The sequence below is a fragment of the Tupaia chinensis genome, unplaced genomic scaffold (assembly GCF_000334495.1).
Source record: "Tupaia chinensis unplaced genomic scaffold, TupChi_1.0 Scaffold000278_1, whole genome shotgun sequence".
Lineage (NCBI taxonomy): Eukaryota > Metazoa > Chordata > Mammalia > Scandentia > Tupaiidae > Tupaia > Tupaia belangeri.
The window spans coordinates 793,277-807,840 of NW_006159761.1; the positions used below are offsets into that span (position 1 = coordinate 793,277).

General features: G+C 37.3%; 1 protein-coding gene and 1 pseudogene across 1 annotated transcript in view; both read left to right on the forward strand.

The window, feature by feature from the left end:
- The window catches only part of KIFAP3 (kinesin associated protein 3), a 210,846-nt gene that overhangs the window by 68,937 nt on the left and 127,345 nt on the right, over positions 1 to 14,564 (forward strand). The window contains exons 8-9 of the mRNA XM_027772485.1: positions 1,207 to 1,331; positions 4,833 to 4,931. Of these exons, the coding sequence (XP_027628286.1) occupies positions 1,207 to 1,331; positions 4,833 to 4,931 (224 nt within the window). The remainder of the gene's footprint in view (positions 1 to 1,206; positions 1,332 to 4,832; positions 4,932 to 14,564) is intronic.
- Positions 5,287 to 7,084, forward strand: LOC102480824 (adaptin ear-binding coat-associated protein 1 pseudogene; annotated as a pseudogene).

Here is a 14,564-nt window from a genome sequence, read left to right on the forward strand (position 1 = left end):
CTCTATCCTTTCTGTATTATTATGTCTTCCTTTTAGTCTACACTCACCATGTTTGTGCACACACACACACTCAGAATGGGATAGTACATTAGTTTAGAGTTGAAAATGTGGGATCTGGAGGTAGATTGTCTAATTTGAATCCGGGCCTCACAGTTTATTTACTGTGTGATCTTGGTTACATTATTTAACTTCTCTTTGCCTCAGTTTCTATTAATAGTGACACCCTTTTTCAGTAGTTCTTAGGACTAAATGAATTAAGAATTTAAGTAGAATAAAGCTTTACCCAGAGAAAGTGCTCAGTAAATATTATTGATAACAATAGTATACATATTTCTTTTTTTAAAAAAAAATTTTGAGAGGTTTTTGCTGTAGGACGTGTGTGCTCACCAGCAGGACAGAGAGAGACAGAGAGACAGAAAGTGAGAAGTCACCCCCCGGGGGGATGGCCACGCCACAATCCCTTCTCCTCCGTTCTCCTCTCGGGATCTTGGGCACGCACGCACACGCGCCCGGCGTGAGTTTTAAGCCACCGGGTCCGTGATGCGAACCGCAGTCAACTACATGGGAGTCCAGTGATGTAGCCATTATGCTAACTGCTGGTCCCAGTATACATATTTCTATAGACTAAACCTCCATATTTTTTATTTGTACACAAATGTTTTTAAGAAAAATGTTAATTGAGATAGTGTGGAAGGTTTCTAGCCAATTCTCAGAGAACTACTTGTCTCTAGTCTAAAAAGTGCCAGCATTGGCAAATAAACATTTATTGAATAAATATGTGACTAAATGAGTTGTCTAGGAAACATGTAAAATCTGATTACTAATGCTATACTGGTTTTGTCTGTGGTGTCAATTTTATAAAATAAGTAATATTGTTATATTATTGGTTTTTGTTAAATAGTAGTCTGAACATTTACTTTGAGGGTATCTGAGTAGTTAATGTGGTGGCTGATTACAAAAAATGTGTTTAATTTCTAACGTTTTAGAAATAGTTATATTTCAGGTAAAGGTAGTATATTAAAATGTTTTAAATACTCTTAAAATTTTAAGACCTCCTGGTTTACTGAGGCTATATTCATTTATTGAAATATGTATGTCAAATTTATTTTCTGTGTGATTTGTACCAGTGTTCACTGAAAATAAATTTCTGTTCCCAGGAGCAATTATTTTCTTCTTTAAAGATTATTTTAAATCTCTCCTTTAAAGCTTTTCTCAGTTTCATGGACTTATTACACACTATAAAATTGGAGCTCTGTGTATGAATATCATCGATCATGAGTTAAAAAGACATGAGCTTTGGCAAGAAGAACTTTCTAAGAAGAAAAAAGCTGATATCCTTTTAAAAGTGACATTCAATTGTCTGCTGCCTATGTTAACAAGCTTCAGATGGATTTAATAGATTTCTTTTTTCTTTTTGTCTTTTAAATGATAATCAAATTACTTAGGAACAATGCAATAGTGTGTTGAAGGTTAAGATGAAGATTGAAACTCAAAATGAATGTAGTTCTACATGCTTTTTGTCTTTTCAAACTTTGACTAGTTATTGAAGTGGAAGGCGCAAGCAAGTACTAGTGATATTGGATAGTTCCATGGCAAGTCACTAAGTAGCTACTAAAGACCTTTTGTTCAGCTGAAATCTGGTTCACCACTGCTGTTTATATGTAAATAATTATTCTGTTTGAGTACTAAAGTGACTTTGACTGGAACAGGTATAAGTTTGGGATGAACCTAGTTTAAAATTGTATTTTTTTAAATTAAGTTCTAAGGTCCAGTAGGTGGAGTAGTAGTTAAGGCACTGGACTCCAACATGGCCAACAGTGGTTTAAGTCCTAGCTTGAAACTCCCACGGGCACATGTGTGTGCTCGCAAAATCCTAAGAGGAGAATAGAGGAGAAGGGATTGCAGCATGGCCATCTCCTCCTTGGGAGTGATTTCTCACTTTTTTTGTGTTTCCAGTGAGCGCACATACCCTATAACAAAAATATATCAGAAAAAAAATTAGGTTTTATATATTTCTATTTAAGTACAAAAATTTTTCCTTACTAAATATAAATTTGAGAGGCCTATAGTGTGATAGCACCTATGAAAGGAACCTTAAATTATCTCTTTTATTTATTTTTTTTTTTTAAAGATTTTTGGTATAAGACATATGCCAGGGAGAGAGAGACAGAAAGCAAGAAATAACTTCCCAGACGGGGTGGCCGTGCTGCAGTCCCTTCTCCATTATCCTTTTGGGATTTTGGACATATGCATGCACATGTACCTGGTGTGTTTTAAGCTTCCAGATCTGGGACTCAAAACTGTGGTTGACTATATGGGACTCCAGTAATGAAACCATTACACCATCTACTGGTCCTGTAATTACCTCTTTTAACTTGCCTTGCAATGTAGGAATCTTTACTTCAACTTCTCTGACAAATGGTTTTTTAGGCTCTTCTTTAGCAATGCCACTGCTTATTGATTTAACCCATTCTGTGGTTTAGCATTCTATTTATTATAATATTCTTTTTTTTCAGTGAACTAAAGTCTACTTCCCCATAACTTCTGTCCTTTAGTTCTAGTCTTGCATACTAAAGCAGTATAAAGATATTCTCTTCCACATGATAGTTCTTCTCATATTTGAAGATCTTTATTATACTGTCTTTAATTCATTTAGATCTTCTAGATCAAAGACTTTGATTTATTCATATCTGTCCTGACATGACACGTGCAGATTTGTAAGCCATACTGGTTACTTTTTTTTTAAGCCAATGTTATTGATGTCTTTAAAAAGTAAAAGCATTATTCTTCTCTTGCAAAGTATCATGTGTTTAACCCCATTTTGTGAAAAGTGGACCCAATTCTTATATTAATTTTGGCCTCTAGATCCCCTGAGGCTTGAGTTTCATCTGAGCCAAGACATTCAAAGTAACTTCAAAAAGTTCATGGAAAATGGAGTTTAAATGGGTGTTTATTTTGGTACAAAAAAATTTAGAATTTTTTTTAATACATATTTTCCATAAACCCTTTGAAAATACCCCTAAAATAGGTTAATCTTGGGTATTCTATACAAAATCTCTCAGGCTTTTATTGTCATTTGGAACTTCAAGACATTATAAAATGCACGCCCACCCACAAGCTTTGACTTTTCTTAATTAAGCTCCTTCTATGTTTAGGAATTTTCTGTGTGCTAAAAACTCTTGTCATCTAGATTAGTATTGACTTCAACTATGTAGACAACTCCATAATTCTAGAGAGTTTATATCAGTTCTAGAGTTTCAAGTCTCCAGAATGTTTCAGTGTATCCAAAATTCATTTAAATTGGACAGGTACAGAGAGAACCACTAATGGGACTTTCAGCAATCATTAATTTATCCTTTGGTTTTGGCAGCAAGAACTGACATTTTTGAAAACATTGTGTTTTGTTTTGTTTTTGTTTTTGTTTGTGTGTGTGTGTGTATGTACCAGGGGGTGTATGTGCTCAGTAGAGAGAGAGAGAAAGAGAAGTCAAAAGAATTCCGCCCTTCCCATGGGAAGTGGTCACTCTACAAGTCGTCCTCATCTATCTCTTCCTCCCTCTGGGATTTTGGGCATGCATGCATACATACCAGGTGTATTTCTCAAGCCACCAGGCCCAGGACTCCAACCATGTAGTCGGCCATGTGGGATACACATGCCCCAACCACAGTGCCATGGCTGACCCTCACATTATATTTCAGTATCAGAGACCATTGACTGTAAAAGTCACTATTATTTATTTAAAAATCACTCAGAAAGGAAAACATGCTTCCAATTACATTGTGACACATTATGGATTATGAGACATAGCACAATCTTTTTTTTTTTTTTCAGAGGTTTTTGCTATAGGGCGTGTGAGCTTGCCAGAGAGACAGAGAGATAGGAAGCGAGAAATCACACGCCCCCCCCCCCCCGGGGGGGGGAGAGCGACAACTCTGTTTTCTCTCTCTGGATCTTGGGCATGCACGCACATGCGCCTGGTGTGAGTTTTAAACCACCGGGTCTGGGACGCGAACCGCAGTCGACTACATGGGAGTCCAGCAACATAACCATTACTCTAACTGCTGGTCCCAAAATAGCACAATCTTGAAGATGTTAAGATGTGAGAAAAATGTGTATATTAGAATCAATGGAGTATGAAAATTGAAGGAATATAAAGATGGCATCAGAATTCTGGCCATTTCTCCTGAGATTATATGATTTTGTTAAGTCCTAAGTTTCTTGTGTTTTGACATAAATAGCATATGGGTCATTGCTTATCATAGGCTTGGGGATTCTAAAGTCAAACTGAAGTAACTGGTTATTTCTGCAAGTATCTAGGTTACTATTTTGGGCCAAAAGATGTGACTTTTAAAATTTGACTTTGGAACATTTCCCTCTTGGCATCTTGAGTCTGAAGAAGGTTCTTAAAAGCTGTAGATCCATCCATCCTGCATACTCTTTATATTCTGGGCATCCATCTGTATTCAGTATATTTAATAACTAAGCACTCTCTAAGGCACTATTGTTTTTGGATAGACTCATATGATAATCTGTTGAAAATTACAGAGTTGGCAACTTACATAAATTATTTACATATACTTTCTATAGTTGCAAGTATTTGTTGAAGTTCAAACATTTTTCACATTCAAAGACTGAGAGAATCCTTGAACGCTTGGCTAAGAAGTCCTTTGGTAGCATAATTATTGTGTAACAAAGAGCAGTTCAACTGTTGGTTAGAGAAAATAAGTAGATAAAGTTACATAAAATTTAGAAGTGCTTGTTCTTCATAATATTTTTCAGTAGGTTTTCTTTGTTTCAGTGAATATGTATGATCCTTAATTTACGTTGTTTACTTGATGAAGACCTTGAAAACCAAACCTTGAGAAAGGATTATGAAAAAACCTTTAAAAAGTACCAGGGGCTTGTGGTGAAACAGGAACAGCTATTAAGAGGTATGAATTCTTAAGCAATGAGAAAAGCAACAAAATACTTAAATTTGTTTTGTTCTAATATTTTGTTTTAGTAAAGTTAATAACAGAGTAACTGAAAATTCTATTAATTTTGTATGTTACAACTTCTTCTGTCTTTAGCAAGGGTAGCTCCTGGTTCTATAGATATTTAAAATATACTTACTCAAAGAAGATTTTTTTTTAATCCTATGAGTAACATTTTCAATAATAAGAATCTTGGTCACTCAATCCCTAACTTACTTATGAAGACACTTATTTTCTTGCTTTCCTAAGAAATTGATGTAAAATTTTCCAAAATATTTTTTCTAATAGAAAGTAGCCCTGTTTCCATGGTTTAATGAGAGAAGAAAAACTTCAGTGTTGTGGTTTCTCTGTCACCGATGAAGAGAAAAGTCTTTTGATGGTTAGAATGATATGAGGCTCTTAGTGTATATTCAATTCCTGGTTCGTGCTTGGCTGTCAATCTTTAGGTTAAATCATTGGTCATTTGATTAACCGTGTATCTGGAAATACTTGCTAATTCTTAAAATATTTTCATCTCTTGAGATTTATTAGCACTTTTAACTATGTTGAATTTTTAAATTATTTTAAGTTAGCTTAACCTTTTGGAGAAAATACCATATTTTCTTTCTTTCTTTTTTTTTTTTTTTTGAGAGGTTTTTGCTATAGGGCATGTGCCCTCATCAGACAGACAGAGAGAGACAGAGAGACAGAAAGTGAGAAATCACCCCCCGGGGGGATGGCCACGCTGCAATCCCTTCTCTTCCATTCTCCTCTCGGGATCTTAAGCGCACACACACACACACACACACACACGCGCCCGGTGTGAATTTAAGCCACCGGGTCCGGGACTCGAACCATGGTCGACTACGTGGGAGTCCAGCGACATAGCCATTATGCTAACTGCTGGTTCCAAAAATATCATATTTTCAAAAATTAATTTTAAAGTAGTTTAAAATAGGTATGGGGAGCCAAGATGGCAGCCGAGTTTAGTATGAGTCTGTATTGTGTATGAAGCCGGAAGTCAGCATCTACAGGACTCCGCCGCCAGCTTCCAACCACATTACAGGGCATCTGACTGGAAATTAGACCAGCCTGATGGGAATGGTCACCTCCAAATCACTTCAAAAGGGAAGATCGCCTACATCAAAGTTTCAGGAGAGCTCTTTGCTCAGGCACCAGTAGAACAGTATCCTGGTATTGCTATGGAGACAGTGACAGATTCCAGTGACTACTTTGTAATCTGGATCCAAGATGGTACTGAGCATAGTGCTTTCACTGGCATTGGATTTTCAGATCCGGGAGATGCCTTTTACTTTAATGTTTCCTTGCAAGATCACTTTAAGTGGGTAAAACAGGAATCTGAGATTTCCAAAGAATCTTAGGAGACAGATAATCGTCCCAAGTTGGATCTGGGCTTCAATGAAGGGCAGACCATCAAGTTGAGTATTGGGAATGATACAACAAAGAAAGGAGGTGCTTCTAAGCCCAGGACTGCAGGGACTGGGGGCCTCAGCTTACTCCCACCGCCTCCTGAAGGCAGTCACTATTCCTCCACCATCCTCCTCAGTTGCCATCAGCAATCATGTTACCCCTCCACCCATTCCAAAATCTAACCATGGAGGTAGTGATGAAGATATCCTTTTAGATTTGGATTCTCCTGTTCCTGTGACATCAGCACCAGCTCCAGTCTCTGCACGCAATGACTTGTGGGGAGACTTTAGCATGGTATCCAGCTCTGTTCCAAACCAGGCACCACAGCCATCTGCCTGGGTCCAGTTTTGAATAACATTGGAAGTACATTAAGGACAGACTTGAAAAATGAAACTGACCCAGAGGGCACCAATCTGTGAGGGAAGTTAGGAAACCCTTTCTTCCCCAGCACCAAGTCTTTTTCATAGTTTCTCCATTGCATTCAGGCTGGTTTGTGTCAGTCCTGGTGTGTTGCTCTATAGCCAAGAATGCATCTATTATCCACCGCTCATTACCAGACAGGGAAATAGTGAGTCTCATACTTGCAGCTGATTATGCAGGGCTCAAAAGCCCAGTGTTTATTTGAGGGGAATAACCTCTAACATCCGTAAAATTTTCTCCATCTTTTAAATTCTTTACTTGATGACTTCAGTAAGCTATATAGCCCCAGCTAGGTACTTTATAGTATGTTCATTCTACTCACTGAAGTTTATGCCTGAAGTCAGACTTGGGTTTATGTATAGGTATATATCAGCTGCGCTCGCTACTGGAAATATTTAGAGTAATTAAGTTCATTAGCAAATCAATTAAATGGGGGGGAAAGTCATAGAAAGCAACCATAGATACCAGAGACAATGTGGGAGGAGGGTGGGCCATGGCAGAGGGTGAGGGATAGGGAATCAAGGATGGCAAAACAAAAAAACAAAGTATATAAGACATAAGAATTGGAAAATTATTTGCTGATAACATGTATGTTGATGTGCTTGATTGAGCCAATATGCAGTGTATTTTGGATGGAAAATTCATTTGTACGCTGTAATGATGTATAGTGAATTAATGTAAAAAATAAATAAATTTAAAGAAAAGAAAAAAAAAGAATCATCTCACCACCTTTGTGTCCCTCTTTGTGAAGCCCTATTTAGCCATTTCAGGGGAGATAAAAACCTTGAAACTTCCTTCTCCACTAACCGAAGACTAAAAATGGATAGGCTGACCTCAGTGTTTACAAATTCAGAATTTTGATAGGGGTAAATTTGGAGAAAGAAGTGTTTCCTGTGTCTTTGCTGTGTAGCCTCTTCAGGCTTATCCTGTTAAGCGAACATCCAGTGTGGGGTGCAGCTCTATCACCCTCTTGTGTGTTTACATGTTTCTTCCTATGATGAGAGGGTTGCATTGGTGGCACCTCCACTAATCTGTTTATTGAATAGTGTAGCATCTTTGGCCAGTGGGTATCCCTGGGATAAAGGAGATTCAGAGGGTTGTGTTTTCCAAGTCATATTCTATAGAGATCATTTATTTCTCACAGCCCGATTTCTTGCTGCATTTGAAGCACAGCATTAATTTGTACCCACCCTATGATTTGACCTGACATTGAAGGGCTTAGGGTTCTTAACCTCAACTGTAGAGCAGAGAAGTTGAAAGAACTTCACTCCTATTAAATACCCACATTGCCTTTCTGCCTGGATATTTAGTCTCATTTCATAAATGTTTCTTTTCCAATCCATCTTTGTGTTCAATAATAAGCTACTTACTATATATACTATTTTGTGAAGGAAGTTGGAGAGTCACAGTCTTACCCCTGACAGATTTCTCCCAAAGCTTTGTTACTTCTCAGGCAGGATACCTCAAATTCAATCACTGTCCCACCATTTCCCTGTTCTGCTGCCCTACCATTCTTTTTACAGTGCTGTGAAGAAAGTTCTTTTTCTTAGATGAATGGGTACTATTTATTTGTCCATTAATGGATAATTTTGAGGATAAAATGGGAAGATGTAATTTCTTAACTCCTATTCATGTGTGTGCACTGCAACTGAAGGGAGGCCTTAAATACATTCTCCTGGGACCAGCAGTTGGCATAATGGCTATGTCGCTGGACTCCCATGTAGTTCACCGTGGTTCAAGTCCCGGATCCAGTGGCTTAAACCTCACACCGGGTGTGTGCCCAAGATCCCTAGAGGAGAATGGAGGAGAAGGGATTGCGGCATAGCCATCCTCTCTGGGGGGGGGGGCGGTGATTTCTTGCTTTCTGTCTCTCTGTCTGTCTCTCTCTTTCTGGCAAGCACACACGCCTATAGCAAAAACCTCTCCCCCTGAAACAAAAAATTCTCCTGAATTTCCTTTTTTTTTTTCTAACTTTGGGGTACATTTTCTTTTCTTCTTCTTTTTTTTAAAAATTTTTTTTGTTATTGTCTCCCCTTCCTGGTAGCTCTATTCTTACAGAGCCATGACAGGACATTTTAATATTCTCATAGAAAACACTAAAAGGAAAGTCTGTAGAATTACTATGGAATTCACTAATGGGAACCTGTTTTCTCACTCTTCCTCCATACTGTGTTCTTTGTATTCTCAAGATGATAATATATATTTGAATTGCTGAAAAATTGAAAGTGAAGTTTAAGATATGTATATGAAGTGTGTGCTATATTGGTGCAATAATGGTAATTAAAAATATGGAGGAAAAAAGGTAATAGGTATAAGGCTTGCTGGTGGTACGGTGGTTAAGATGTTAGACTCGCACATGGCTGACCCCAGTTTGAGTCCTGGACCTAGTGGCTTGCTTTCTCACTTTCCCTGTTTCTCCCTCTGTCTCTCTCTGGTGAGTGCATGTGCCTTATAGCAAATTTAATAATAATAATTCGTTAGTTAAATAATTTAAAAAATAAAATTATCCATATGAGCATGTAATCTGAAATGCATCAGATCTGAAGAATGTCAGTTTCAAAACATTTTTGTACTTTCCAAGCACTATTTGTTGAAAAGATTATCTTTTTTATACTAAATTGTCTTATTTCTTTGTCAAAACCATTTACCGTGTGTGCATGTGTGTGTGTGTGTGTGTGCACGCGCACACATTCTTATTTTTGGGCTCTCTATCCTGTTATATTCATCACTTTTATTTATTTTGATGCTGGTAATACAGTGTCTTGATCACTATAGCTTTTCAGAAAATCTTGATATCAGATATTAACCCTCTTAAAAATTTTCCCCCAAAGTTATTTTGACTATTTTGTATCTTATGGTCTTTTGTATTTTTCCATGAATTTTAGAATAAAATTAGCAATTTCTACAAACAAAAAAATTTTCTGAGATTTTGATACAATTGCACTGAATCTATAGATCAATTTGAGTAGTTTTATATCTTAATAGTATTTGGAATTTTAACTACCCCCAAACTGTATACCTCTCAATTTATTTAGACGTCTTAACTTCTCATAGCAGTGCTTTATTATTTTAAGTCTGTAGATCTTTTATAACTTTTGTCGGATTTATTCTTAACTATTCATATTTTTGTTGTTTTGTAAGCAAGCACTTTTTTATTTTATTTATTTTTTATCTTTTTTTAGGGAGAGTTTTACTATAGGGCAGATACACTCGCTGGAGAGACAGAGAGACAGAAAGCAAGAAATAATCTCCCCCAGGAGATGGCCATGTCACAGTCCCTTCTCCTCCATTCTCCTCTTGGGATTTTGGGCACGCACGCCAACATACACACACACACACACACACACACACACACACACACACACACAGCATGAGTTTTAAGCTACCAGGTTCAGGACTTTAACTGTGGTCAACTATGTGGGAGTCCACCGAAATAATCATTATGCCACCTGCTGATCTCAAGCACTCATTTTTTTCTTAATTTGAAGATCTGATTGTATTTGAGCAGTCTATAAATTGTTGTTAGTTCCATCTATTAACAGTATAGTTTTGTAGATTTTTTTTCTATCTTTATGTTTTCTGTTTCATTGATTTCTACTCAGATCTTTATTATTTCCTTTCTTTAGCTTTCTTTTTAGGTCTACTTAAATTTTTTTTTCAAGAGGGCATGTGTGCTTACTGGAGAGGAACAGAGAAAGAGAGGGGAAGGGAGAAAGCACCCCTTGTTGGAAATAGTCATGCTGCAGTCTCTTCTCCATTTCTCCTTCCTTTTGGGATTTTGGGGTGTGCATGCATGTGCCTGGCATGTTTTTCAAGTATTCAGGACTCATTCCACAGTCGGCCATGTGGAATCCAGCTTCCTTAACCACCACACCACAAGCTGGCCCATGTCTATAATTTTTTAATCTTGTTAACTTTGAGGTAGATGCTGAGAGCATCCATTCAGGATCTTTCTTCTCTAACAAGGTGTTTAGTGCTATAGATTGTTCTGATTTGGTGGAACTCCACAGATTGTGATATACCCTGTTTATATTTTCATTTTCTTTCAGTCCAAAATACTTACCAATTTCCCTTTTGATTTCTTCACTGATTTATAGGTTATTTAGAAAAGTTAATCTGTTTTTAAATAATTAGATATTTTCCAGATACCTTTGTAAGAGTTAATTTTATTTGTTTAAGGGCTCATATTACAAACATTAAACCAAGCATGAGCTTTGATTCTGTGGACCCACATTCACATAGTAAAAGATATTATGATCCACATACCTGGATGGAAACTAAAGGCTCATGGTTTTTTACATTTCTACAGCCTAGAAATCAGGTCCTTCTGGATGTCCCACAGCCTATCTGTACTCTTCTTGAGCTGAGCAACCTCATCATCCTTCAGCTTCTGATTGATAACGCTGGTCAATCCCCGAGCATTGAAAATCCATGGAAAGCCTAGGAAGACTTCATTCTCAATGCCATACTTCCCCTTCACACTCCCTAGGGAGCAGAGCCACGCTGTGATCCCAATTCCATTCTCCTCTTGGGATTTTTGACATGCATGCACATGCGCCTGGTGTGTTTTTTCAAGATGGTAATGGTTAACACTATTACCATCTGTTAAAATGCTATGTAGGACTTAAATATGTATGAATTTATAAGGCTTGTTTTATGGTCCACAATATGGTTTCTCTAAGTAAAGGCTGCATGTGCATTCTGCTTTTGTTAGCTGAGGTCTTCTATAAATGTCAGTGAGATGAAGTTGGTTGCTAGTGAGCAAGTTTTTTTACATCTGTTGACTTTTATTTCTGTATTTTTTCTTTTGAGAGTGATACCAAAGTCTTTTTATTAAAATTGTCTCTCTTCTGAAATTCTATCAGTTAATTTTAGCATTTTTCTTTATTATGATAAAACATGTACACATGTGTGAAAATGAGAGTGAGAAAGAGAAAGATGAGTACCCTCCATAGTATCTTCTCACAGTACAATCCCCTTCCTCCAGTCCTCAAGCCTGTTGGATCTTTGACACTCACATACATCCCAGGCATACTTCAGCTCAACTGGGTCAGGAATTCAAACTGCCGTTGACATATGGACTCTGATTTCTCTTGAGCAGGGCACCTTGAAGCCAGCCCTAGTTTTTGCTCTATGTATTTTGAAGCTCTGTTCTTAGGAATATAATTATGTAAGATACTAATGTGCTCTTGATGCCTTGTTGTCATTAGGAATTGATCTGCATTATGCCTTCTAGCATTCTTTGATCTGAAATCTACTTTATATTGTATTAATATAGCCATTCTAGCTTTTCTGTGACTAGTGTTAGATATATATTTGTCCATTATTTTACTTTTAGCATATTTATGCCTTTATAGTATGTTTTTCTATAAATAGCACATCTTATTTGCCTTCTTGTATATTGAGGATTCTTTAAACTTCATTTTATCTCCATTGTTGGATTAGCTGTGACTTTTTTTGTTATTTTATTGAATGACTTAAGCTTTATATTATGCATCTTTTTAGAAAAAAATGTGCTATGCTCACTAAAGAGTAAAAGAGAGATAAAATAAGAAAACACTCGCCAGGTAGGATGGGTTGTGCTCACTGGAGAATGAGTAAGAGAGAGAAAGAGTGAAAAATCACTCCCCAGGGAGGATAGCCATGCAGTAATCCCTTTTCCATTCTCCTCTTGGGATTTCTGACATGCATGCACATGCGCCTGTTGTGTTTTTTCAAGCTTCTGGGTCTAGGATTCAAACCAGGCAGATGGTACTGTGGGATCCAGTGTTTTAACCACCCTACCACTGACTGGCCCATACTATGCATCTTTAAGGATAAGTTGTCTACCTTCAAGTAAACATCTTAACTTATCACAAGTTTGCTGTCAAGTGATGTACCACTTCTTGATCAATGTTGGAACCATTTCTTCCCTCCCTGTCTTTATACTCTTTTTAGTATATATAGTTATATATATGCTATAAGCCCTACAGTGCATTATTATGGTTGTATAATTAGTCAGTTTTATTTTAAAGATATTTAAATGATAAGAAAATCATCTTTTGTATTTATCTATATAGTTACATTTCATTGGTCTCATTCTTTTGAGTAGAACCCTATTTCCATCTGGTATCATTTTCTTTTTGCCTGATGGATTTCCTTTAGTATTCCTTGTAGAACAGCTTCCCCAGCAATGAATTATTTTATCTTTTCTTTGTCTGAAAATTTTTTAAAAGCTATTTTCATTGGATTTAGAATTCTCAGTTGACAACATTTTATTTCCATAATCTAAAGATGTTGCTTGACTGCTGCCTTGCTTGCAGTGTTTTTGGTGAGACGTCTGCTGTCATCATTATCTCTTTATATAGTATTTCTTTTCCTCTGGCTCCTTTTAAGATCATCTCTTATTGGGGCCAGTAGATGGCATGGTGATTAAGGTACTGGACTCCTACATGGCTGACTGCAGCTCGAGTCCTGGACCTGGTGACCTGAAAAATCACTCCAAGTGCATGTGCTTGCATGCCCAAAACCCCGGGAGGAGAATGGAGGAGAAAGGGTTGTGATATGGCTGTCCCACTTTTTCTCACTTTCCCTCTCCTCTGTCTCTCTCCAGTGAGCACATGTGCAAAAACCTCAAAAAAAAAAAAAGTAAATAAATAAAATTTCATCCCCTTATCATTTCTTTTGAGCAATTTGATTATAATGTGCCTCAGTGGAATTTTCTTTGTTTCTTGTACTTGTGTTTCAGTGAACATATTGGAGCTCTGGGTTTATGTTAATAGTTCTCTTTAATTTGGAAATTATGGTGGTGTTCTCAGGGATGCCAATTACATATGTATTAGGTCACTTGAAGTTGTTCCATATTTCTCTGATACACCATACATTTTTGCTGTTTTATTTTTCTTCTATTTGTTTTTTTTTCAATTTTGGTAATATTTTAAAATTATGTTTTTAGTTTCACTGATCTTTACTCACTTCTAAACAGCTTTTATTCTATCTAATATGCAATCTGAAGTATTGTATTAATAGTTTCTATTGCCAGAAGTCTGAATACTTTCCATACCTCCTATGTCTCTACTTAGCTTTTAGAATATCTGGAATATAGCTTGACTTTCAATATTCTCTTTGATAATTCTGACTTCTCTGTTAGTTCCTGGACAGTTTTAGTTGGTTATTTTTTTTCTCCTTCTGGATTACATTTTCCCGCTGCTTTGAATGACTGATAAACTTTGATTGGCTGCCAGGCAGTGTGAAATTTAGTGTTGGGTATTAACTTTAAAGAAAAAATTTCTCTTGGTACCAGCAGTTGGTCTAATGGCTGTGTCGCTGGACTCCCACGTAGTCAGCCGCAGTTCAAGTCCCAGAACCGGTGGCTTAAACTCATGCTGGGCGCGTGCCCAAGATCCCGAGAGGAAAATGGAGGAAAAAGGATTGCAGAATAGCCATCCCTCCTGGGGGTTAATTTCTCACTTTCTGTCTTTCTATCTCTTTCTGGTGAGTGCTCGCACCCTATAGCAAAAACCTCTCGGGACCAGCAGTTAGCGTAATGGCTATGTCGCTGGACTCCTATGTAGTCGACTGTGGTTCGTGTCCCAGACCCGGTGGCTTAAAACTCACACGTATGTGTGTGTGTGCCCAAGATCCCAAGAGGAGAACAGAGGAGAAGGGATTGCGGCGTGGCCATCTCCCCTGGGGGGTGATTTCTCGCTTTCTGTCTCTTTCTGTCTGGTGAGTGCATGTGCCCTATAGCAAAAACTTCCCCCCAAAAAATATTCTCTTAAA